At 37.1% G+C, this 25,827-nt stretch overlaps 1 protein-coding gene across 2 annotated transcripts in view; it reads right to left on the bottom strand.

Moving 5' to 3' along the window:
* Hpf1 (Histone PARylation factor 1) overlaps positions 1 to 25,827 on the bottom strand; it is a 42,617-nt gene that overhangs the window by 11,610 nt on the left and 5,180 nt on the right. Inside the window, exons 1-4 of one of the 2 annotated variants that reach the window (XM_083129593.1) lie at positions 19,415 to 19,734; positions 11,939 to 12,296; positions 9,735 to 9,871; positions 3,979 to 4,130 (exon numbers count right to left, since the gene is read on the bottom strand). In XM_083129593.1, coding sequence (XP_082985719.1) covers positions 3,979 to 4,130; positions 9,735 to 9,871; positions 11,939 to 12,296; positions 19,415 to 19,639 — 872 coding nt within the window. In that variant the 5' untranslated portion in view covers positions 19,640 to 19,734. Of the gene's footprint in view, positions 1 to 3,978; positions 4,131 to 9,734; positions 9,872 to 11,938; positions 12,297 to 19,414; positions 19,735 to 25,827 lie in introns of those variants that run through there. The other variant, XM_083129594.1, reaches the window with a different exon arrangement.

Consider the following 25,827-nt stretch of genomic DNA (forward strand, 5'->3'; position numbering starts at 1 on the left):
GGTGCTCACATCGAGGGCAACCGCTGGTGGTCCCGTGGTTTTTCCTAAAGTAGGTGGGATGTCAAAATCGGACACACATAGACGGATCAACCTTCTGTAAGATTTTACAATAATGTTATCACAAGAACTCCACAGTGAAGAAGATGCATAACCTAATTTTCAATAAATCTTACAAAATTAAAATATAAAACTTATTATAAGGTAAAACTCTAGTATCATCGGTTTAAATATCGGATTTTTGCCGATATTCATACATCAGGGATCAGTTTCAGCAGATCCCTAGGCTAGACATTTTATATTGATTGATTTGGTTTATTTTACTTTGGTTTTCTAAGACTTTTGAATAATTGCAAAGATAAGGATGAGTGATGAAATGATGAAACTGATGAAGGGATACAAAGAACAACCATGCCCAGGCTGGTATTCAGACCAGGGACCCTTGGCACTGTAGTTGACTGAATGTTGGATATTATACGGGTCTACTAGAGCACAGTCAGTTACAAGATTAACTGGTAAGATAAGACCTCTCGGGAGACACAACACAACCTTTCCACAGAGATAAAAAAAAGAAAAAAAGTGGGGCTGCAAATTTCGTTCTCATTCGGTTGTGTAAAATACATCATAAAGAAATTCACGTTTTCTTTGCTTCAACCAACTTCATACCATCCCCCTCCCACATTCCAGTGAGCAGTCCAAACTCTTCCTCGACTTGCATTGTAATTTTGCCTGAAAAAAAAAACACACAACTTGCAATCTGTTTGCACCCAATGCGTATTCTAGGACACATTAAACAGCATCGCACACAACAATCATTCGGGGTTTTTAATTGCATTTCACTTAAACTGTCCTGATTGGCCCATCACCATAAAATGAAATCAAAATAAGCATCTTGAAACCAATGCATTTTCACATACCAAAATGGGAAATTGTTATTTACTCTCACGTTAATCCACGATTTAATGTTGGATTTAGGAGTATTCTCGATGTCAAACATCAGCTCCTCCAAACGTTTTCCCTTTGAGTAATATTTGTTTTTAATCGGTCTCCACCCATTCCTATGTTGAGATTTTTTTTTTCTTCACATGAATGGTATCTTGTGTGTGTTTCCTTCCAACACTGATCTGAGTGTTCAGGAAGTTCATTCTTGTGTCAGATTCAAAATAAAATTTACAGTTTTGCTTATCAGATGGCCCAGAACATGAAGTTGTTTTAACTCATGTTTTTCTTTCTGGAGATCGAATTTAGTTATCTTCAAATCAAAACAACTTTGCAAGATTCAAAACTATGACTTTTTCCTTGGAGGAGAGGGGAGGGGGGCTGGATGAACCTTTGCTGTTATCAATAAGGGACAGTTTTGAAGACCCTAGACGAAACACTGGCACAAGCTGCAGCATAAAAACAAGAAGACTGGCTGAAAGTTCGAGCAACAGGTGGCCGAAGATAAAATCCTTGGTATTTTAAAGATAACGCAACTGTTGAAGACTGAACTTATCAGCAATGTGAATAAGAAAGAAATTAGCCTTGCTTTACGTTTTACCATGCAGCAGGCAATAATACGGGAAATATTTCCTATGCAGATGACAGCATTAAAAAAAAACCAAAAAAAAAAACCTGAATTTGCAGGGAAGGGAAGGTTACATTTTCCATTTTTACTTGTCCTATGGTCTTTGTTTGTTTTCAAGAATGTATCCAGAACTGGTTGTCCCATTTTAGATGTCAAAGGAAAGGAAGAAGGGTCCACTTCCACCCTTGCCTGTAATCAGCTCATGTGCACACACAAGCAAGAAAATCGTGGCTGAAATAATCTCCATCGGCCTCCCCCCACAAAAAAAATGTTTGCTGACAGGAAAAAAGGGAGAAGTCACTCAGCCAAGGGAACACTTTTTTTGGCAAATATTCTGACCGGCACAGTTAGGGAAACTGGAGTTATGATGCATGTAAGATTGAAGTAAACTTTTGCGGAAACCTGGATGACAACACATTAAGCAGACTGAGGATCTTTGATTATCTCTCTTTGCTTTTTTTATGAAGTGTTACAGGGAACAAAGAACACGTTTTGAATGAAAGTGGTTACCGGAAGTTGTCGCCTACAAGGCCAAGAGTTGTTCACTCACGGGAACCTGCGGAACTATAGGTCAGAGCTGGACAGATGGGCAAGAATTGAAGGTGCCACGCGTCTGTATTTTGGAACATTCCTGCTATGTTATCTGTCATTTCTCAAGGTAGTGTATTTATCAGTGAAAGAGCTTGACCTGCTATACACATTGACAAAGAATGCAAGTCCAGCTGTCATGTCGGGCTGCTTTCCCTCCCCCCCCTTTCACAAGTTGTCAGCAGGTCTTAGAACAAGAAAACAAGTCAAGGTTGATCGTCTCTTCTCGCATATCCAAGAGCAAGCGAAATCACAATGGAAAAAAAAAAGCCTAGCACGTTGGGTAGTGGCCGTCGGGTGCAGGGTAACATTGGCACACTTGGCAGGGGGAGTGGAGAGCAGAGGTCAAGTGCTATTGGATATCACTCAAGTGTGATGTGGTGTCTATTTTTAGATCAGACCATATTGCAAGGGGTAAAGCACTCATGAAGGGAATGAGTGCAAAAATCGTATATTTCGGCCAATGAGAGCTAACAAAATGAGTGCAAAAAACCTATTTTTCGGCCAATTTCCTTCAATTTTTCAAGGTTCCCGGGAACAGGGTAGTTATATCCAGGATCGTAGAATCATATGCAGACTGCATGTTTCCCCCCCCCCTCCTACCCAAGAGCTAATTAGTGTTGAGTTTCCCTTGTTGTTGTTGTTGTTGTTACCATTACATGTGAAGATCTTTTATAAAACTGGGTTTAGTACGATTCTAAAGTTTTCTAAAGCTAACTTCCCTAGACTTGGCCTGGAAATCCTGCAAAAATCAGGGAATTTTGTTTTTATGAAATTGCAGACATCCTGACAGATGAATGTTGATTCACGTTGGTTACTCAATGACCTATTTAAAATTCAAGGATAATTCCAGGCTTTCAGGGTGAAATTTCCAAAAATTCAAGGCTAATAAATATTCCAATAATAAATATAAATTGCTATTAATATTTTATAGGGATGGGACGATATGAAATTTTTGCCGATACCTATAAAGTACCGATATAAAATTTACCAATACCGATAACCGATATTCTACCGATCCGATATAAATTTAGAAATGGTCCTGGAAGAACCTGAAAGGTTCATTGACCTCCTTAAAAATGTGTGTTTCAAAGTGACTGCAGTGCAAGAGAAATTGCATATTTAGAAATTTACTTTTTAAAAAAGTAGGGCATGGAGATTATCCATAATAATTACAACAAAAATGGCAGAATTTTGCACTAAACTATCAGATATTTATCGATATATCGGATCGGTAAAATAATCGGTAATTTTACCGATAAAACGATACACCGATATGCCCATATCGGCCGATACCGATAGAGTACCGATTAATCGGTCCCATCCCTAATATTTTACATTAAATATTCATGAGTACATCTTACAAAGTAAGTGACTAGTTAATGCACACCAAAAATTATACAGACTATTGTCCCAGGAAGTTCAATAAATTACTTATTTACATTTTGTTTATCACAATACAGTCATTATATTTTGCAAATTATAACAGTGGAGCATCGATTATACACTAATTAGATTGATTTGGTGTTTTAAGGCCACTTTATGCACAGAAAGGCTAATTTGGACTGGACCTACAGTTTAAAGTGGGATCCAAACCATGATGAGCCTCTACTGGGTATCGTACCCAGGACCCCTTCATTACAAGGCAATGACGCTACCACTGCACTATCGGGGAGGCACTTATATACTAATTGGACTCAGCAAGTGTTGTGGATCCTATAAATGATAAAAATGCCCGCCCAGTGTTAGTAAAGAAAATTCAACCGACACTGATACAGTTCAGTTAGTTTTGATTATATATACAGAGAGAATGCATGAAAACTTACTAAACGGCACCAAACAGATTCTCTGCCAGTGGAGTTAGCTTGCAGCCGGTAGCAAAGCTGCTACTTGCAACAAAGACAGGAGACTCCTTTGGGTCGTCCCTGAAATATCCCATGTGGAAACCTTTTGAGTCTACTCCCCCTCTGATAACAGTCTGGAAAAGAAAACAAACATCACAATCACATTTTGAAATTAGAAAATAGTAACAAAATATTACAAGGTAAAAGGCATTACTCTACTGGTTTCCCACATCCCTGTGGTGAGGAGTCACTTGGATGCTGTTGGCAATACTTCAGTTTTAGCTTCTCAGAGAGAAGTGTAGATTGACCAGCCATGTAAGGTTGTGTATTTTGTGTGTGTGTGTGTGCATGGGTTAAACAAAAACTAAAAATAATTGGGGCGCATCTTCTCAGGAGCTATTATTTGTTTCAAATATGGGCTAAGAAAGCCCAACGAAGATAAGCTACAAAATGTGATCTTAAACATATAATTTATTAATGAACACAAGATTGGATTAAAAGTAATTAATTCTTGCACTGGAGTCGTCATCATCATCGTTTGCAATTTCCTGCCTCTGGCTGGGTTGGCATAGAAGTCAAGCTTCTCCATTTTTTCCTGTCTTCCACCACTCCTCCCTTTCCACGGTTTCCAAACTTGTCCTCTTCTCCTAACACTCTCCGCTATCTGCTCTTTCCACCTACATCTTGGTCTCCCCTTTGGCCTTATTCCCACTCCTTGTGCATTGTAAGCTCCTACTGGTAGTCTTTTTGCATCCATCCTCTTCATGTGTCCGAACCATCTCATCTGTGCCTGATCTATCCTGTCCTGAAGCTTCACCACACCCACTATCTCCTCATTCCTTATTCTATCCCTTCTGGTCTTCCCCAATATACTCCTTAAAAATTTCATCCCCACTGCCTGCACGTTTCTTTTGCACCAGAGTGGCCTTCGTGAAGAAGGCTCAACTGGCAAAAAGGTAAAAAAAAAAGGTAAAGTGTTCCCCTGTGCATAGCACCACGCCATGAAGGCGTATAGGGGGTGTGAGGGTAGATTTTAAAATTCAGCTAGCAACAATGGAAAAAAGTTATACTGGAGTGTTTATTATTCTGATTTAATGATACATGTGATACAGAAAACACATCAACATTAAAAAACACATACTGTACTCGTTATGAAAAAAGATGGAAAAAATTCCATAAGAAACTCAAAATAATAAAACAATTAAACTGTCAGGTGTAAGTTTTCAGGCACCCTGTATTTTTCGAACCCTGTGTGTTTATCTTGTTGGTTTAAGCTTGAGAAAGGCCTGGGAAACCAGGAAAAAAAATCACTTAAAATAACAGTATTGTATTATTTTCAATCTATAAGAAAAACATAGTATGAGGGAGAGTTAAAGAAATTCTATCAGTGAAAGTTGAGTAAACGTAGTATATTAATGTTTCCTGTAAAAGAAACCAAGATTACATCATGAAAGCTCACTTCGAACATTTATATGTTTACCAAACCACTATCACAAGGTATAAATATAAAAAAGAAAAATGGATAACTAAGTTATTATCACCAGACTTAAACTTAATAAGGATGATGTGAAAACATGAGATAAGATCTTTGTTGAGCAACTGTATTTCATTCCTTTTGATAGAACCGAAAATATAAGTACTCTACATCTATTGATAAAATATTCCGGAGGGAAAATAGTCCCCCTTTCGGATCTCCGGGTGGGGACTACTTTGGGAGGTCCCTGGACTAAGGATAAGATCTACGTTAGGAATAAGGATATTAAATTAGGCACCTGGAATGTTCTGAGCCTTTACCGGCCTGGGGCATTTCAGTGTACAGTTAATGAGATAGTTAAGTATAAATTAGATGTAGTAGCTGTCCAGGAAGTTAGGTAGCCAGGAGAAGGGAATTGTAAAACTAAAAATTATACTTTTTTCTATGGTGGTACTGAAAATCATAAGTTTGGAACAGGCTTTTTCATAAATAATAGAATTATATCGGCTCTTAAAACAGTAGAATTTATTAATGATAGGATGTCATATGCAGTTTTATAGGGTAGGTGGTGTAAAATTATTTTAATAAACATACATGCCAACGGAAGATAAAGATGATAATACTAAAGATGATTTTTATACAGAGTTAGGACAGGTCTTTGATAAATTTTCTCAGTATGATATGAAAATTCTGTTAGGTGACTGTTACGCACAGATTGGCAAAGAAGAGACATTTAAACCAACGATTGGTAAAGAAAGTCTTCATGAATTAAGTAATGATAATGGTATAAGATTGATTACTTTTGCAACCTCAAAGAATTTAATTGTGAAAAGTACCACTTTTAAACATAAAGATATCCATAAAAATACCTGGTCTTCTCCAGATGGTAAAACTCATAATCAGATAGATCATATTCTCATTGATAAGAGAAGGCATACTAGTATAATTGACGTTCGTACACATAGAGGTGCTGACTGTGCCAGTGACCATTATTTAGTAATTGCTAAATTAAGAGAAAGACTCTCAGTGATAAATCATAAGCAACAAAATCTAAAAGTTATAAAATTTGATACAGGAAAGTTTACTGATGAAAGAAATTAAATTGTCAAATAGATTTGATGTTTTGCAGGATTTTAAATGATGATGAAAATATAAATGAAACAGACGTAAATAAGAATTGGGAGCACATACATAATGCAATAGAATCAGCAGCTACAGAAAGTATAGGATACAATAAACCGAGAAAAAGTAAGCCATGGTTTGATAATGAATGTCATAATCTAATAGAAATAAGAAATCAGGCTAGACTTAGGTGGTTAAATAACTCTGATGATACAAATCTAAACAATTATAATAGAATAAAGGGAGAAGTTAACTGCACGTTTAGAAGTAAAAAAAGATATTACTTGAAAAGCAAAATTAACGAAATTGAAACAAACAGCAAAAATAAAAATATCAGATTTATATAAAGGTCTAAATGAATTTAGAAAGGGGTGGCAACCTAAAGTAAACTTGATAAAAGATAAAGATGGTGATTTTCTAGCTGACCCAAGCAATATTCTAAATAGATGGAAGAACTACTTTAATGACCTTTTAAATGTCCATCTAGGAGATAAATCAGAAGTAAATGAAGTACACACAGCGGAACCTTTAGTTCCAGAACCTAACTTGACTGAAGTTAAAGATGCTATTAAAAGGCTAAAGAATAACAAAGCACCTGGCATTGATTTAATACCAGCTGAGTTAATTAAATATGGTGGAAATTCATTAATATGTCAAATTCATAAATTAATTTGTTTAATATGGAATAAAGAAGAAATCCCTCAACAGTGGAAAGAATCCATAATTGTTCCTGTGTTTAAAAAAGGTGATAAAATGAATTGCAATAATTACCGTGGAATTTCTCTATTCTCAACAACATACAAAATATTGTCTAACATTCTTTTAACAAGACTAACACCATATGCTAATGAAATTATAGGTGATTATCAATGTGGATTTAGAGGTAACAGATCAACTACAGATCAAATTTTTCACATCAGACAGACACTTGAAAAAAGTGGGAATATAATCAAAATGTCCATCAGCTATTCATTGATTTCAAAAAAGCATATGATTCGGTCAAAAGAGATAAATTATATAATATATTAGTAGAGTTTGGAATACCTAAGAAGCTTGTTAGTATGATAAAAATATGCACCTGTGAAACAGAAAGTAAAATTCGTGTGGGTATTAATGTGTCTGACAAATTTACAATTCATGATGGGTTAAAACAAGGAGATGCATTATCTCCATTGCTCTTTAATTTTGCCTTAGAATATGCTGTTAGGAAGGTAAAAGAAACTAAAGAAGGACTAAAATTAAATGGAGTGACTCAGTTGTTAGCATATGCAGATGATGTAGACTTACTGGGGGATGATGTGAATACAATTAAGAATAATGCTAAAATATTTTTCAAAACTGCTAAAGAGATAGGTTTGGAAGTTAACAAAGAGAAAACGAAATATATGCTTACAGCCGAAACCAAGTGTTAGGTAATAATCAAAATCTAATTACTAATTAATCGTTTGAACCAGTTTCCAAATTCAAATACTAACAAATGAAAATTATATTAAAGAGGAAATAAAAGTAGGCTTAATTCAGGAAATGCATGTTACTTCTCTCTTCATAAACTTTTGTCTTCTCGTTTAATATGTAAGAAACTAAAAGTTAAAATATACAAAACAGTAATTTTGCCTGTAGTATTATATGGATGTGAAACTTGGTCCCTTACATTGAAAGAGGAACACAAATTGAGAGTATTTGAAAATAAGATACTTAGGAAAATCTTTGGACCTAAAAGGGATGAGGAGACAGGTGAGTGGAGAAGGTTACATAATTTAGAACTACATAATTTGTATTCATGTCCAGATATTATTAGAATAATTAAATCAAGAAGACTTAGGTGGGCAGGCAATGTGGCACGAATGGGAGAGGAAAGAGGAGTTTACAGGATTCTTGTTGGAAAACCTGATGGTAAGAGACCTGTAGGAAGGCCAAGACGAAGATGGAGGGACAACGTTGAGATGGACCTAAGGGAAATTGGTAGGGATGGAAAAGAGTATATAGAACTTGCTCAAGATAGGGAAAGATGGAAGGCCTGTGTTGCTGCAGCCATGAACCTTCGGGTTTAAGAAGGCTAGGGAGTTAGTTAGTTAGTTAGTTACATCTATTGATGAACTTTTGCTATTGGAAACATGAAGTTAAATTCCCAGTGATGTCTTGCATATGGCATGAAACACAGATGGTCATACTGTATTAAATTTTATCTCACGGACTTTAGACCTTTTGAGAAATGGTGGTATATTATTTCAGATTTTTTGAAAATTACTGCAAGCATGTTCTAAGCATATTACATCCATTGTGTAGCATACCTAGAGGCATGCATATTTAGTTTTTGATTGTTTTAACTGAATGATTGAATTGGTGTTTTAAGTCCACGTAATGCACAGTAAGGCTAATCGGGACTGGACCTACAGTTTAAAGTGGGATCCAAACCACTATGAGCCTCCACCGGGTATCGAACCCGGGACCCCTTGATTACAAGGCAACGCAGAGTTTTTGATGGAAACATGAAATAACAGACTGGATTATTAATCATTTCAAGTTTTTGAAAGGTGTGAAGTGCATTATCCTATCATGTTTTGTTTAAACATGATTCAAAATGCACTGCATGATGCGAATTAAAATCTTAAAACACTAAATTTAGAGTTCATTTACTGATACGACACTTTCTTTAAGTCTAAATTATCCTGCAAGTTATGCAACTCATAGATTGAATTGTTGCTTTTTTCAGTCCATTTTATGCACAGAAAGGCTACCGGGACTGGACCTACAGTTTAAACTGGGATCCAAACCACTGTGCTATGTGCCTCCACCGGGACACCTTGATTACAAGGCAACAACGTTACCACTACGCCATCGGGGAGACCACGCAAATCATAGAAAATGGATTAATTCTATTGCAATTTATAAATATTTGAGAAGTAAAATTGGGACTCCTTTACACAGGTATAAACTTAATACTTTGTTAACTACACAAAAAGGGCTATTGGAAAGAAAATGTTTTCTTTATTGTGTAATAAGTATAATTTTTAAAATCAAATTTGGTACCTTATTCACCATTTTAACACAGAAATGGCATTTTCCATAAAGTTTTGGATCCCAAAATGTGCTTTGTTTTCTAACCGAAATATTGTTACTATAAATATGCTCTAAAGCATACCTGAAATTCAGGGGGATCATAGTAGTACCTCCAGTGGCGAAGATACGCAGAGAGCTTTCTGTTTTTCACATTCTTCAAGGCCCCTGAGAGAACATCAAATGGACCAACCAGGTACAAGTCTAAGTCTTTCAGTGCCTCTAAAAAAGGATATAACAATATTTTTATTAGCGATTAAAAATAAAACCTTATGGTACATGTCACAACAGTATATTGCAAAAACTAGGGACCTTGATTCTCGATAACACCGAGAAATGTTAACTGCTGAAAAGAAGAGTTGTGCAGTAACATGTTCTGAACACATTTGAAATCTCAAAATAACGTGAATTTAGCATAAAATGCAAATTTTGGCCTATATCACAAGTTTCAACTGTGATAACTAGGGCTAGGAATTTTATGAACTACAATTGTACAAAATATGCACTATAATTTTGAAAAATATGCACTGATAACTGGACTGTTTCAAACAGGAATATCTAAATGCGGAGATATTTTCACATACGTACTATTTTTAGTTCACTTTATGGGCCTGCGTTGCAATGCACAATGAATACTTTCTGTAACTTTTCAAATAAAAATGAGAGATATTTTGCTGCAGTAAAAAAAAAAAAACCTTGAGTGAACATGGAAGTAAGAATGAATCCACTTAAAAAATGAGCTATATTTCTTGAAAAGGTGAAAATATGCTGAATATGACCAAAAATCCATCAAAATATGCTCTATCACACAGAAATGGCCAAATATGCCCTTAAAAAAGCACCTCAATTTAATTAGTTTCTTCATAATATGAATTTCTATATGTTTAGGGTAAACATCACCCTTACAAAAAAAACATGCTGTCATGAAAATCCTAGCCCAGTGATAACTAAAAATAAGGTAAAAATCCACCATTCTTTAGGGTTTAAAAAACAAATTACACCATATTTATGCATGTATATTTGCCAACATTCTTTTCAACTACAATGTATGTTATACATGGTATAGTTCCAACAGCTACATGAAACCACGTGCTTCCCACGATGGTTAAAATTATATCGGAATGCTTTGCATCGCAGAGCAAAGTGACAGGGTTCTGACAGATCAAGTGGTCACCTACTGTCACTGTAACATCGTATTTGTCGTGGTAGAAATGATGGAAAAAAACTTTCTCAAAAATTGGTTTCAACGTATCAAACTGTCACGCACTGGTGTACACCATGAGACCTACAATTTAAATATATTTGGAAGAGAAATGTGCTAAAATGAAAACATGAATTTAGGGAAAAATAACAGATTTTGGGGAAAAAAATAACTGAAAAATTAAGGTCCCTAACAAAAATCACTCTTTATTCAACAAATGAAAAAAATTGTTAAAATAAGAGGCATGATCAGAAAAAAAGAATACGAACGAAGCCTGTAAATTCCAGCAGGTATTTATTAAGTAAATACAAATTTATATGCATACAAGGATTTTTATGCACTACTTGTCAACATAATCTCCCCTCCAGTTCAGACATGTATCCCATTGTTTCACAAGGTCCATGATGACTGTCTCATAGAAGTTGGATGAAGTGAAACCGCATTCCTGAAATGTTTCTTCAGAGAACCACGAAGAAATGAGAACCGTTTGATGGCGGCCCATTCATCTAGAATGGGACTGTGCAGCATGAAGTAATGGGCTGACCTCTGTGGCAGTGTGGTTAGCAGGGCATGCTATGGCACCAGAGGTCCTGGGTTCAAATCCCAGCCTGGGTGTTCGTTGCGAGTGTGCCTTCATCAATTTCATCATATTATTACTCATCCTCATTGTAGTGATTAGCCACTATGATACTAAATAAAAAAAATAAAATGTAAAATACCGAAGTAAGGATTCGGCTTCAACAACAGGACTCAAATTTGTACGAGACATCATCATGAAGCCCTGGGATACATACCTGAACCTGAGGTGAGTTTGTGTAGACATATAGTGTACAAAGTATTCTTTTACGCGAGTCAGTTTGTATTCACCTAATAAATACCTACTGGAATTTACAGGTTTTGTATTATTGTTTTTGATCATACCTCACATAAACAAATGTAAACAAATTCCATTCCATTGAATCAAGGTGTACCTAAATTTTAAACATAAAAAGAATGGCAGCTAAGATTGATTGATAGAAATGTGGTATTGAACGTGCGCACACACACATACGTATTGAACGTGCGCACACACACATACATATGCTTACCTGCTGGTTTGGCTTTATTTAAACTCTCACAATATTCCCAAAAGCTGTAAAAGTCTTCAGGCATATCGACAAGAAACTTTTGTTTAATTGACTCTCTGACATCCTCTGGTGACGGTGGAAGTTCATAATCAACATCTGCTTCTTCTTCCTCTTCAGAGGACAGACTTCCTATCTCTTCCTCTTTTATGTCAATCTCCTCCTTTACCTCAACTTCACTTGTGTTCTTATCACTAACCGATTTCTTGTTGCCAGTCTGTATTTTGTTCTCACCCTGCTTTTTGCCGCCTTTGTCTTCCTGCGACTGATTATCAGCAATATCTGTCTTGGGCTTCTTTTTATTTTGATTGTCATCCTTTTCCTGAAGATAAAAACAAATACACTTAAAAAAATTACAATCATGGATCAGTCGACTGCAATCTATATGCTGCTTTGCACCTTTTACTATGTGGAATTGGCATTTCGAACTTACTGGCTTTAAAAAAATGCATCATTGCAGATCAGTGTTGGTAACAGTATATTTCCACCCTTATCACACCCAACATTAGGACCTGGAATTGTATGATACTTCACATAGAGTGACCACAAAGAAAAGTATCCGTGCACCTTTCCCTTCCTCCATTCAGCTCAGGCCATAAGAAAGCATGCTTCACTCTGCCATTCCCCTCCACGCGAGAGTACAGTGCACAGGAGTCACGGGTCTGAGCAGTTTTTTTTGCTTGTGGTTCCAGTATAGCAGGAGCTGGTTGGCAACATTTTTGTTTCTTTAAAAGAAACATGTTTTAAACAAATATTCTAAAACATGTCAAGAAGACTGATTTTCTAAGAACTGTTGATAAAGAATCTCTTTATCACCCGAGGGAGGATGGAGTTTCTAGTCATAAACACTTGACTAACATCTTAATAAGTACCTATTTAGACTATTGTCAATTTAGGGTGTCTACCAAAATAACGAAACCAAAATTATTGACTTTTTAGTTTCTCTTAATCTTTATTTATACGAGCCCTACTAAGTTAAAGTTGGAAATTAGCAATTAAGGAAATAAATATTTATTTAATGAAAACTGAAGCTGTATTAAACAAGAGAATTAGACTTGCTTTATCTATTAATGCATCCTGGACTCCATTTGGCAGACTAGCAAGGCTTTGGCATCTGGACTGTCAGCCAGTATAATCTTATATAGGACTCGTGTTCTCGCACCTATACATTTGTGGTTGTTCCTTCATCCACCTAATCTTACCACCATTCTAATCTAATCCAAGTCATCCTAACTTCCTGATTAGCCAAAGGGGCAGAAAAGTGAAGTAAAATAAATAAATTAGTCATTGTGATAACAAAAATTCTTAACCACAAGTATAATTCTTTACTTTTTCTTGAAATCTCACATGTAAGCTGTTTGTGAAGGTCCAACTATTCTGCAGTCGCCATGCCCTTTTATACCACATGGTTCTGTTTTATGAAATATCAAATTTTATTGTGAATGCAACAGAGTACAGTGACTTTATTTGTGTTATTTAGTGCAGATTTTCTGCCACTTTTAGCTATCGCAGCGTAACGTTTCGTAGTATCTTTTAATTATTAAGTACAACGAACTCCAACTCCCAGTCATTCAACTAGAGTTGGAAGTGAACCAGAGTTCCCCCCCCCCCCCCCCCGACCGCAGCTTTTTTGGTTGGGCTTTTTTTCCCACAAAAGTGTCTGAAATCAATGGAAATACAGGAGTTGGCAGTACTTTTCCTGTTCCATGGTTTTCGCTTATCTCTCTACTGTGAAATAGACACTCATTTCTAAATATAAAATACAATTTACAATATAAAATTCGTAGCTCGATATAAACAGTGTTTTCAAGAAAGTTGTCTTTTTTGAATGGGCGGTTCTTTCAGTGTGTTATCTTCATATTTAGGTAGGTTTGTTAAATAAATCTATGTAGTATAAACATATTTACATAACTAGAGTAGTTTGTGTGTGTTTTTAATACAACTTAATAGTATATGATAAGATTTTCAAAGTTTGAATTTGATATACGAACACGTACAAGCAGCAAAAAAGAAAATACTGCTCTACCGTTTGAAAATGTAGTATCAAATCTCTTTACATTAAATTTTGTGTTCAGTAAAATATATTTGTATTCTCGCTTTCCAGTACATCATGTATAATTTGGTTAAATGGCCACTAAACCTGGGCACGGAGTAACTAGTGATGTATTTTGGCTGTTCGTTGCAGTGGTTCTCAACCTTTGTGAGACCACAGCCCAGTAAATTTATTTTTATCAATGTCCTGATCCCAACAATTTCACTCATAAATACATATCTGATTTTTAAAGCTTATATGAAAATTAATATGCAACCTTAATTAATATTAGCAGATCAACTATGGTATAATCATAGTTCAATTACTTGCTGTCAAATATAAAATTATATTTAAATTAGTCATCAACTCCTGGGTGCAACGGACATTTGCAGACCAGAGGTTGAAAAACACTGGCACTAAAACAGACATAAATAAGACTGGCCACAAATGGCAAAAACGAATCTATTTAAGAAATCTGGACTGGACCTACAGTTTAAAATGAAATCTGAAACATTCTGCCTCCACTGAGGGTTGAACCTCAGACCCCTTTCTTATTACATGGCAACAGCATTACTTTATGCCACTCCAGAGGCCCATTATGATTATGAAAGGAACCTCCTATCGAATCGGCAGATTTTTTCCGACAGTACTTGCAATTTGTTTTCTGTAATTTACAGGCTAAATTAAATCTTAATCTCTGATAGAGTAACTAACATTCTTGTTAAGGCGAGGAGGGACAATTTCGCACCAGGCATGCATTTATTTAAATATCGACGGAATTGGCACTGCTACTAAAGAAAATCAACGCATAATTTGAGAGTATGAATTTCTCCCCATGTTGCAAGTGGAAGCGGTTTTTATAGTTGATTATTAAGCTAGATACCATGTTTGAAAAATGTGATGAATACGTACTTACGGAATCCCATGTATTCCTTATGGAGAGACAACTTCAAATTGAAGTTACGGCTAAACAAATGGGAGTTTCGACTATTTCTAGTGCAAATATCATCTTCAATGGATCCTTTACCCGATCATATATTTTTTCCGCCATCGGAAGTTTGATAACTCTAAGAAAACGAGTAAAATAATTCTCCTATAAGCGTAATGTATTTCTCCTTGCCTCCTACAGCCATCCTGGCAGTCTTGCCAAACCTGATGTGCACAAAAGAGCTACATTTCACCAAGAGCTAAGGATGACTTTCAAGGATCTAGATTAACGAAGGCTGCATAAAGTGTCTCCTAGGGTAATAGGTGTCAGAGGGGTGGGGGTGCTGCTATTACCGTTAGCTTTAAAGTGATGGAAATGTATTCTTAGTTTTCACTGCCTAGATTTGGCGGCATTACCCATCTCAATAATTTTATGATGTTCATATGAAATCAAAAATAAAGCATTCCCGGATAATAATATTGACATCTTCACCTTAAGCCACAGCTCTCTATATAAAAATACCTACGGAGGAAAGAGGGGTGTGGGTGACACAGCCTATATATGAATATCACATCACGTGCAAAATGTACACTCATGGCAAAGGTTGGTCCTTATGGGCCGGAGCCAGTGTTGGCATCATGGTGGGGTAGAGGGTGGGTGCCACAGTTCACAGTAACAAGTGCACGAAAGAGCCAGATCTGGTTTCAAAAGAGCGAAGTTGGCAACAGTGATCGACAGCTGTCCCAGTGAGAAAGACCTAGGGGAAATTGTCCCTCCTCCCCTTAAGTATAGAGAACATTCAGAACGAAGCAATACATCACAGTGGAGGTGTAACATTGAAGTGACAAGCGGCATGGGGCCCTTTTCAGTCTATAAGCAAGTATTCACCACACATGCAGAAACAAGACCGAGATGACACGATGTGTGGCCTCTCCGACTGAAGTCACACATGACAAACGACACAGTCTCTTTAAGTATAAAGCAAAGCATTCATCCATGCATGCAAGAACAACAGACTGAAGCAGCACAATGCATGCCATTGAGAAAATAGTATAGACCAAGCAACATGCAAGTGACATGTTCAGCTTGTTGTCACACTTCGGTTCAAAAGATTGAATGGATTACTGAGGGTTTGCTTCCAGGTGACACATGTCACTAGTTGCTTCGGTCTGAAAGATCGCTGAAAATACTGTACAGATCAAGTGACAAGAGACACTTGCAGATTATGTTGCTTCGGTTCGAAAGGTTGCATTTACTTCTAAGGGTTGCTTTCCAAGAGCCACATGTCGCTTCAGTCTGAAAGCTCTGTTAAACAGGATATATACACACGTTCACGTAATAGGTATACTTCTGCATATTTGTTGTGAACAATAAACATTTTTAATTGTTTTGAAACATCGAATATTTTGATATTAATATTTGTTTCAAGTCCATTTCATGGTCAGATGTGCTCATCACGACTACACGTTCAGTTTTAACTCTAGTTTATCCGCCGTGCCGTACAAGAAACTTACATACTGGGGGACGACTAACAGGACCACACTTTTTTATCACTAAAATTCAAGAAACCTTTTTATTATTCAATCACTGCTTCCTTTGCTGATTACATGAGCAGTTATTTATTAATTATAACAACATAATTACAAAAAATAGGCTACATTTTATCATTCACTAACTCTCACAAAATCCATAATAATTTTTATTAATGCTTTTTAGTTTGCAGAAGTGTATTTGTTTATTAAATATAATAATTACAATCATCACTGTCATTGGCATGAGAGTCTTGAACGAGACACATTCAAAAATGGCACCCGATATACCCACCAAGTGCATGTTGCCTCCTAATTACATTACATTTATGTTTTTATGAACAAAAGAAATATTGGGAACATCCTAGGAAACAATGTAATTTATTATTTTCAAACAGTTGAAAAATCTAAGAAAATAGAGGTGGTGGGTCTGCGAAGACACCACCCCCCCAAACTCCATGGTTCGCTAGAGTTAAAATTGTATCTGAACCACTATGCAATGCCTACTGAGATTGAACAATATCTCTCTCTTGGCTGCTACATCATGTGAATTTCTTTTAGCTAGTTGTAAAATACGTCACTACAACCCTGTAAACTCATAACAGTAACTTCAAGTGAAATAGATTAGCTGTAATTGGTAAAAAGGCCAGCTTTTTATCGAAAAACAAAAAACAAAAAAAAGCCCATCAAAAAAGACAGCTTTTTACAACACTACATTCAACCATCGTTTTCCAATCAGGAAATATTCAAAAACATCACAGGAATGCAATGTCAGGCAGCACTTAAGCTCTTCCTGGTAAACAGGTGAAATCCAGGAAGAGGCTACAGGCCTGACTCTGCATTTGTTTAGTAAATTGCATTTGAATCGAGGGGAGTTCTAATTCAGTCTTTGAGGAGAAAGTTACGATTGTGTGAGTGTGAGAGAGAGAGAGGACGATTCTAGGGAGAGCTTACGAGGGTCACTATTTATATTTTGAGCCTTGGCAACACTGATTGAAGTTAGGCGTGATTTGACGTTTGAACGGAATCGTCTGGCATTATTGACCATAACCTACTTCAAATGTTTTGTCAATAGCTTCATTTGTGCTGTTTATGTTGCCTTGGAGATTGCGCGACAACAATAAAATGGAATTAACTCGTGAACATTTTCGTGCGTTACTATTTTCGACGTGGATTATCAAGACAAGAGTGCATCAATCAACTTACTTCCACATTTGGCCATGAAGCCCCATCCTTTGCCACTGTGAAACTCTGGTATAACGAATTTAATCGTGGCCGCCATTCGCTCACCGACGAGATTCGTGAAGGTCGTCCAAAATCAGTTGTTGTTCAAGAAAACATTGATGCTGTGCAAAACCTAATACTGCAAGATCGTCATGTGACATACTGTGAGATTGAGGCAACCATAGGCATTAGTTCCACCAGCATATATAAAATATTACATGAACATTTAGCTGTGAGAAAGGTATGTTCTCGTTGGATCCCACACAATGACAAAAACTCAAAGAGACGCTAGCGTCAATTGGTGCAAACAAATGCTCAATAAATACAATTGTGGTGCTTCAAAAGACGTATATAAGATTGTAACAGGTGACGAATCATGGATATATGCATATGAGCCGGAACGTAAACAGCAGTCGACTGTATGGGTGTTTCAAGATGAACTCAATCCAACAAAAGTTGTTCGTGCTCGAAGCACATCGAAACAAATGGTTGCCTGTTTTTTGTTTTTTTTTCGGGAAAACTGGTCATGTGGCAACTGTGCCTTTAGAGGAACGTAGAACGGTCAACTCTGAATGGTACACAACAATTTGTTTGCCAGAGGTCTTCAGTCAAATACGGAAAACAAACAAACGCCGTCGGATCATTCTTCATCAAGACAATGCCAGCTGTCACACATCTCGTCTAACAACCTACTTTATGAACAGTCAAAAAATCGAATTGATGGGTCATCCGCCGTACAGTCCTGATTTGGCACCCAATGACTTCTTCTTGTTCCCGAATGTCAAGAATAAATTGCGTGGACAATGATTTTCGTCGGCGGAAGATGCCGTTGATGCGTTCAAAAACCATATTATGGAGGTGTCTCAAGAAGATTGGAAAAACTGCTTTTGACAAATGGTTCGAACAAATGCAAAAGTGTATTGACCATAAAGAAGAATACTTCGAAAAACAATAAAGCAGTTTTCAATGCCAAATTCCTGTTTTTTCATTGTTAGGCTCAAAATATAAATAGTGACCCTCGTATTGACGGTAGTCGCAAGTCAGACTCTACATACAGTCGCAAGCATAACCTCTCACGGCAGATCTTCAGGTGCAGTTCAGAGACAGGTATATCCTTCCATTAGCCATGCTGATACAGTCTTTAGGAGTTTAAACTCAAGTGTCATGTATTGCCATTCCAGTGTGTAAATTAGTACCTCTTACGCTTTACCATCAAGCTCACCATGAGCAGAGTGTGTTCTACCATGAAGGATGAATGATGAAGTGAGCTACATTCCCAAAAGATCCCTCATACCTATGTAACATTACGGCAGTGAGGATGAGTGATTGTATGATGAAATTGATCAAGGCATTCACAAAGAATACCCACAACAGGGCTGGGATTCAAATCTACGACCCCTAAAATAATTAATATTTATTTAAGGCTTATCGACTTTTATCATTAATATTTTGCTTTCTTGAAGAGGTAAGCAACGTCCCAGCTGGTGTTTGAGTGCTATTTTAACTTGTGCAAAGCCTTCAGGCTGTGCAGCTACAGGTTAACGAAACAAAGGCACATTTATTCACCACAAAAACATCTCCACGAGCTACAAACAACAAATTTCCATAAACCATAGAAACTTCAATTTGTACCAGAGGTCAAGGGTACCCCAGAGTTCTTCAAAATTTTTAACTCACAAAAAAAAAGGAAAAAGAGCTACATTAATAATATATAACCTTTGACCTACCTGCCTCTTGCGTCTCTTAAACCTTGAACACGTAATAGCACCCCACAGATAATTTGCAATAAACTGGGACGGCACAGCATTTGGACTCAGAATTTTCCTTGTCGGTAAACCAAGCAGTTCATGTTGCAAATCACGTTTATAATCACTGGGAAGGAAGTGCTTAGAACATAATCTGGCTTTATTTACATTAATCCCATCCAGTTGATTACAGCAAGAAACCCACATGCCTCGTAATTTTTCTTTTTTTGGAAATCTATGATAGCTGATACCAGGTTCTTTATACCCCCAGCTGCTACACTGTGGAACAGCACAACAAGTTCTGCCACCTTTACGTATTCTTCCCTTACCCTGTAGATATCAAACAAAAACAGCAGTGACACTAAGATTCATGATTTTGAAAAACATAAGAAATAAATGCTACAACCACTTTTGAAGATGAATAGAGCAACAGCAGTACATACAGCAGGCACTGCTGCCAAACTGCCGATATTCCTGGTGGTTCATGAAAGGTTGGCTACATTACTCTGCAAGTGTTGGTAGAAAACTTGAGGGAATATTTTGAGAGGTGACACTAATAATAAACCTCAATATATTAGAATCATTCTCCAGAGGCATCTCCTGAACGCATGTGGTGCATGCGTCAATTGTGGGAAAAGGACAGCTTGCTCTGCGACGACATTAATGAGCATTTCTACATTTTAATTTCTTCATATAGGAGAAGTATTTATTTTACAGGAGAGTGCTCAACTAAGCTTATATGACGCATGCACCCAGAAGACTCCTCTGCTTGTAACGCTTTCTAGAATCGAAGTTATTTGCATTTTTCGAATTACCATGGAAAACAGCCCAAGGTACGTACGTAACAGGTTGATTCAAAAACAAGAAATCACAGATTAGAGCGGATACATAACACTTCTGAATGTGTAAAACACTGAGCAGTCTTAACCTTGTGCTGCATGGGCTGGACAATCATACCTGCTTAGCAGTAGCTTTTTGCTGTTCCTTTACAGGTAAAAAGATGGGTGGGATTGGCAGTCAACCAGGATCGACGTCAGAATGATTAGGGTTTCTAGCACTAGTCACGGCACATTAAGCGTGCCCTTTTCCTTCCCAATTTCTGCCTCATAGTCGATTTCCATTTCAAATCTAATCTTCGATTGTAGAGTTCACCTTTTGGTAGTCACAAGTAAGTTACTTTCTGAAATGAGTAAACTGTAACTTGGTTATTTTTTTCTACTAACAAGTAACAAAATTAATCTGAGTCAACTTTTGTAAAGTGCCCATTAAACGGACATCAAAAATGGCGGTGAGATAAGCATCACTCGTATGATGTAGAATTTAAACATGTGCGCTGAGGAATTTGGAAATCGTGAATGTGGTCGAAGATTTAACATAAGTCCATTTACCATTCGTCGTTGGAGGGGTGTAATCTGTCACACAAGTCCTCGAGAGAGTTTATTGCATAACCTGGACTATTTTTTCAACTCTGTTCTTGAATAACCTTCCATTACAATTATTACATATCTGGATAGTCTGTTTTGCTTCTTGATCTCTGAAATATTTCCTAATTTTCGAGAGCTGGCTCCAACTTTACATTCCACAATTCAGTACATAGTATGGATTTGTGTTTGTTGATTTTGAGGCCGTGAAGTTTGGACATCTCATATGCTTTCCTGTCGGCGCAATACAGAGGCATCTTCTGGTTGCGCATGCGATGCATGCGTCAATTGTGGGAAAAGAATCATTACTTTCACTTCAGATCCAAGAAATGTAATATAAGCTTAGTTGCTCGCTCTCATGCAAAATAAATACTTCTCCTGTATGAAGAAATTAGAATGTAGAAATGCAAATTAATGTCCTTGCAGAGCAAGCTGTAGGTATAGAACTATCCATAATTAAGTCATACCTCATCAATTCACAACAAATAGTTCAAGCCATGGTAGATATCACTCAACACTGGTTAGTCCAATAAATTAATCTTAAATAACACAAAAACTGAAATGTTATGCTTCTCATTATTGAATGTCACAACAAACATTAACAAAAATGAGTCTGTAAAGTTGCTGAGTATATATTTAGATCCCAAACTTACATGGACCTGCCATACTGACAATCTTATATAGAAATTATCAAGGGTTGTATCTTTTATATGTCAGTCATAGTCCATATCAATTCAGGCAAGCAAAGAAAAAAATCTTACCTTCATAGTCTCAGATGTTTTTGAACATGTTAAAATTCAGGATAAAGTACGAAAACCGTATATTTTTGATTTGTCCAAAAAAAAATCCTGGCCCGAGATACAGGCTGCTAAAGATGGCACCTCGGGTGTCATTCCTCACTTGCGATTTTCAGCAATATATTAAAATGCTCTATCTCTGGAACGGTTCAAGATATTTTGTTGCTGTTTTTTTTTATTTATTTGGGAGTGAATAATTTTCTGATTAAAATGATAACCTCCATTTGGAAATATGTGTCCAAGTTCTCTTGCTGTAATCTTCAGAATTATTTTTGAAAAATCAAAAATATTTTTTTCTTCAAAAATGCCAATCCTAAAAATTTTGATTTGTTTACTGTTGATCAGTACCATACAGCACTACATTACCTGAAAAGGAGAACTTCCACTTTTGAGTTTAACAGGTTTTATAAACAATTGAAAATTTTGCCATACATTAAATCAATTTCCATTACCACATTCTCACATATTGGTCTCATGAAACCAAATTCTAGTCTTATTTGAATTGGCATTTAAATTTTTCATAAAGATAAGTAACAGACACAGCTTTCAAAACATATTTAAATTTTCCAAAATATATCTGCAAGTTCCAAAACATATTACAGGTTCCAAAGCATACCACTTCTGTGCACTCTGCTTAGTGTGACATTATTGGTAATAGCAGTGTAAAGTGGTTACATTGTTCTGCATCTGGAATAACTAAAATTAGCAATTCAATGAACTAAAAATTTGTTCAACTGCATCAGTATCTTCCTTTGATATTGAGTGTTGCCTTCCTGTTGAACCAATAGGAACTGGGACATCCACAATCTTTAAAACATCACAAATTGGAAGTGAGCACTGATGGTGGTGTTGCCGTCTTGCAGCTGGAAATCTATATCCAGCAGCAGGTCCATGTGGTAGCATAAAGTTCGTGATGATTTCATTTAACTCGCAACTGATATCTATAACCTCTGCAATCCACCAGTCACGGTCATACACACAGGCCACAAACATCCCTCTTTGTAGGTTGTGAATCTGAATATTCTCCTGCCGTTTCTGAGATCTTGGATGGACATATGAAATTTCTTCTTGCTCTTTAAAGTTCGTGCAATATACGTTTGCCCATCACTGTGAGTCCAGACATGTGTCTGAATTCCTTTTACAGGGGTAGTTTGGTTGGACCATTCTTCTATTATCTGCTGGCAGAATTCTTCAACTTCCTCTTTGGGCAACAGGTTGAGGGCTGTTGATGTGTATGACTTCACCACTCTTGCAAAATCCTCGGCATTCTGAATTGCAGTTGTACATGGGGTGGAAAGATTATGTTTTGTAGCATGGTGCTTCAGCAGGCCTCCTACATCATCGCAAGGCCCCTTCCCATGACCAGTAGCACTGTATACCCACTCCATTGGCAGAAGCGACTTAGTCAATTCAAACAGTTGGTAACGATTTTTTAAGTGACTAGGGTCACCATCAAAAGTAATGATGATCTTTTCTGCCTGTGATTGCAGCTGTTGTTGAATTTTGCGTATTGCCAACAATGCATGTGCTGAGTCATGTCCTCTGCCATCACTTATAACTGCAACACTTGTGGTCTTGTTTTGAAAATATGAGACTCTTGTAAAAATTGAAACTTGGTCATTACTCCAGTGATATCCTTGTACTTCTTGTGGCAGAATCACAGACCAGTTCTCAGCAAAATCACAGTGAAGCATTAAACATAGTTGTTGAGCCTCTACACGTCCCTTCACTTCTGCAATGTGTTGTTGTTGCAATGTCTTCAGATGTTGGCGTGTTACTGCTTTCACTGTCTATTTCCCAATTTCATCAATGGCAACAGTTTTCTTAATGAGTTTATTTTCCTCCCATGTTGCATATGTAACTTCCGAAGAGTCATCTGCTATGTTTTTCAGACCAAGTGTCTGTAAGGCAAGTCCTCCCTTTCCAGGGCAGTCACCACATTCCTGAAACAAACAGGTCTCTCGATATACATCACAGACTACTAACGACTTCACATGTCCAACCAAGGTGTCATATGTCACACCTTCAAGTAAGTTCTTCAAAGTTACCACGCAAAGTTCAAAATTGGCTCAAAACACACACAAACAGACATCTCTAGGTGGGTCTGGAACCAACCACTTAGGTCGTAGTGCATAAAATTTTGATCTTCCAATGTGGAATACTGTATGTTCCTTCTTATATATGGTGAAAGTTTCTTTAATACTGCATGTTATGTATCTTTTTCACTTTCACTACTTTTTCTCCTGCAACTGTTATAGTGATAGTGTCTTTTTTGTTGGCACTCTGGCGAGAAAAGTCCCATTTATCTTCCAAATAAAATGACTGTGCAATTTGAACATGTACTTCATTCACAGGATGACCATAATAGGGATCCAGTTTTCCAAACACTCCTTTTGCAGACCTCACATTTCTTGTTTTGTCCACTAAGTATTTTGTTGCAGATGGAATGTGGTGCACAATTTGTACCTTAGAAAGGGACAATGGGATAATTGTTAGAACTTGCACCTTTTCATTGTAGGATTCACACGATTCAACAGCTGAATTGATGTTTGATATAAATTCTCGGCAAGTTGCACAAGCTTCTTTTGGTTCATTTTCTTCTGCAGATGGAATTTCTACATTGAATAGTTTGGTCAGTCTTGTTTTGGTGTACTCACCCATAGCTTTAGTAATTTCTCTGTGCTTTCTTGATGCATACAGCTTACGACTTGACTTCACTGACCATGGTTTCTTAACAGGACTAACACCAACCTCTATAGCTGACTGATTCAGGGAATCTTAATTCTTCTTCTGCAGTTAGAAATTCTTCATCATCCACACAATCTTCTTCTTGTTCAGTTGGTGTCATTGTTGATATTCTGTCAAAGCATCTAGAACACAGAAAGTCATCACTGGAAACTTCTTGACTTTGAAACAGTGTCTTGAAATGAGAAATCTTATCCCCAACCTGAAGAAAGTCTGTTGTTTTTGCTAGTCTTGTCTATCACTCTTTTATGAATATGCAAATAGTCAGCACACTTCATTCTCCTGTGGCCCTAGTCAGAAGATATTTCAAACTCAGTCCTTTCCACGAAACACTATACACCTCAATCAATCAGCAGAATCCTTGCAAAAGCTTACAGGTACTGTTGGACCACAAATTTGGTGAACTGCTCTCTTTGTTTGCCTGTTGACAACTGAACGTGAATTCATGTGTCCTCCCTGTTATATGCTAGGCCAAACACACAGAATTATCTGGATGGTTCCGGAATGTTCTAGACAGTTCTGTTACATTCTGGAATTATCTGGAAGCTTCCACATTGTTCCAGAAGACCTTTAATGATTTGGAAGGTTCTATGTAAAGAAAATCCAGAAGAATGAAAACATTTCACCAGTTCCAACTTTGCTTAACCCTTAGTACGCCGCGTGGTCTGACAAAAGTAAGCCCAGTGTCGCCGAGGCTTTGAGCGGGAAATTTGAATTCGTATACATAATGGAGAAAAATCGTAATAACTCTGGCACTATGGGACCAATCTACTTCGGATAACTTTTGTTTTGCAGGCAATACATCGGTGCATGCAACCATGTAAAATTTGGATGCCCCAACCGTAGGGGGGTTACGGGCGGGGTCTGCATCCCCCGAATTTCAATGAAAAAACATAAAAATGTGGAGTTTGCCCCCTCTTCTCCAGCTACTTTGGGGAGAAAACCGGAACTTTTGCTTTTTTTTTTTTTTTTTTTTTCAAAGAATAGACCTTCCGCAACAGAATGAAACTTGATTCATGTTCGTGGGTGCAATACAATTTGAATAATAAAGGCAAAACTTAAAACTCGATCGAATTTTAGCCAATTTGCATATTATTCATAAAATTGTTATAACTGACACCATGGGACCAATCTACTTCGGATAACTTTTGTTTTGCAGGCAGAAGATCAGTGCATGCAACCATGTAAAATTTGGATGCCCCAACCATGGGGGGGGGGGGTTACGGGCAGGGGCTGCATCCCCCGAATTTCAATGAAAAAATCATAAAAATGTGGACTTTGCCCCCTCTTCTCCAGCTACTTTGGGGAGAAAACCCGAACTCTTGCTTTTTTCGTTCGTACTTGCATCTTGTGTAGCTACTGTGAATCTTTCTTCCCTGTTGACTCGGCTCTTTGTGTCTGTCAACTGAAGAGCGAACACGTGTTTGGGTGA

Source organism: Lepisma saccharinum, chromosome 10 (genome assembly GCF_977018435.1).
Source record: "Lepisma saccharinum chromosome 10, izLepSacc3.1, whole genome shotgun sequence".
Taxonomy (NCBI): Eukaryota; Metazoa; Arthropoda; class Insecta; order Zygentoma; family Lepismatidae; genus Lepisma; species Lepisma saccharinum.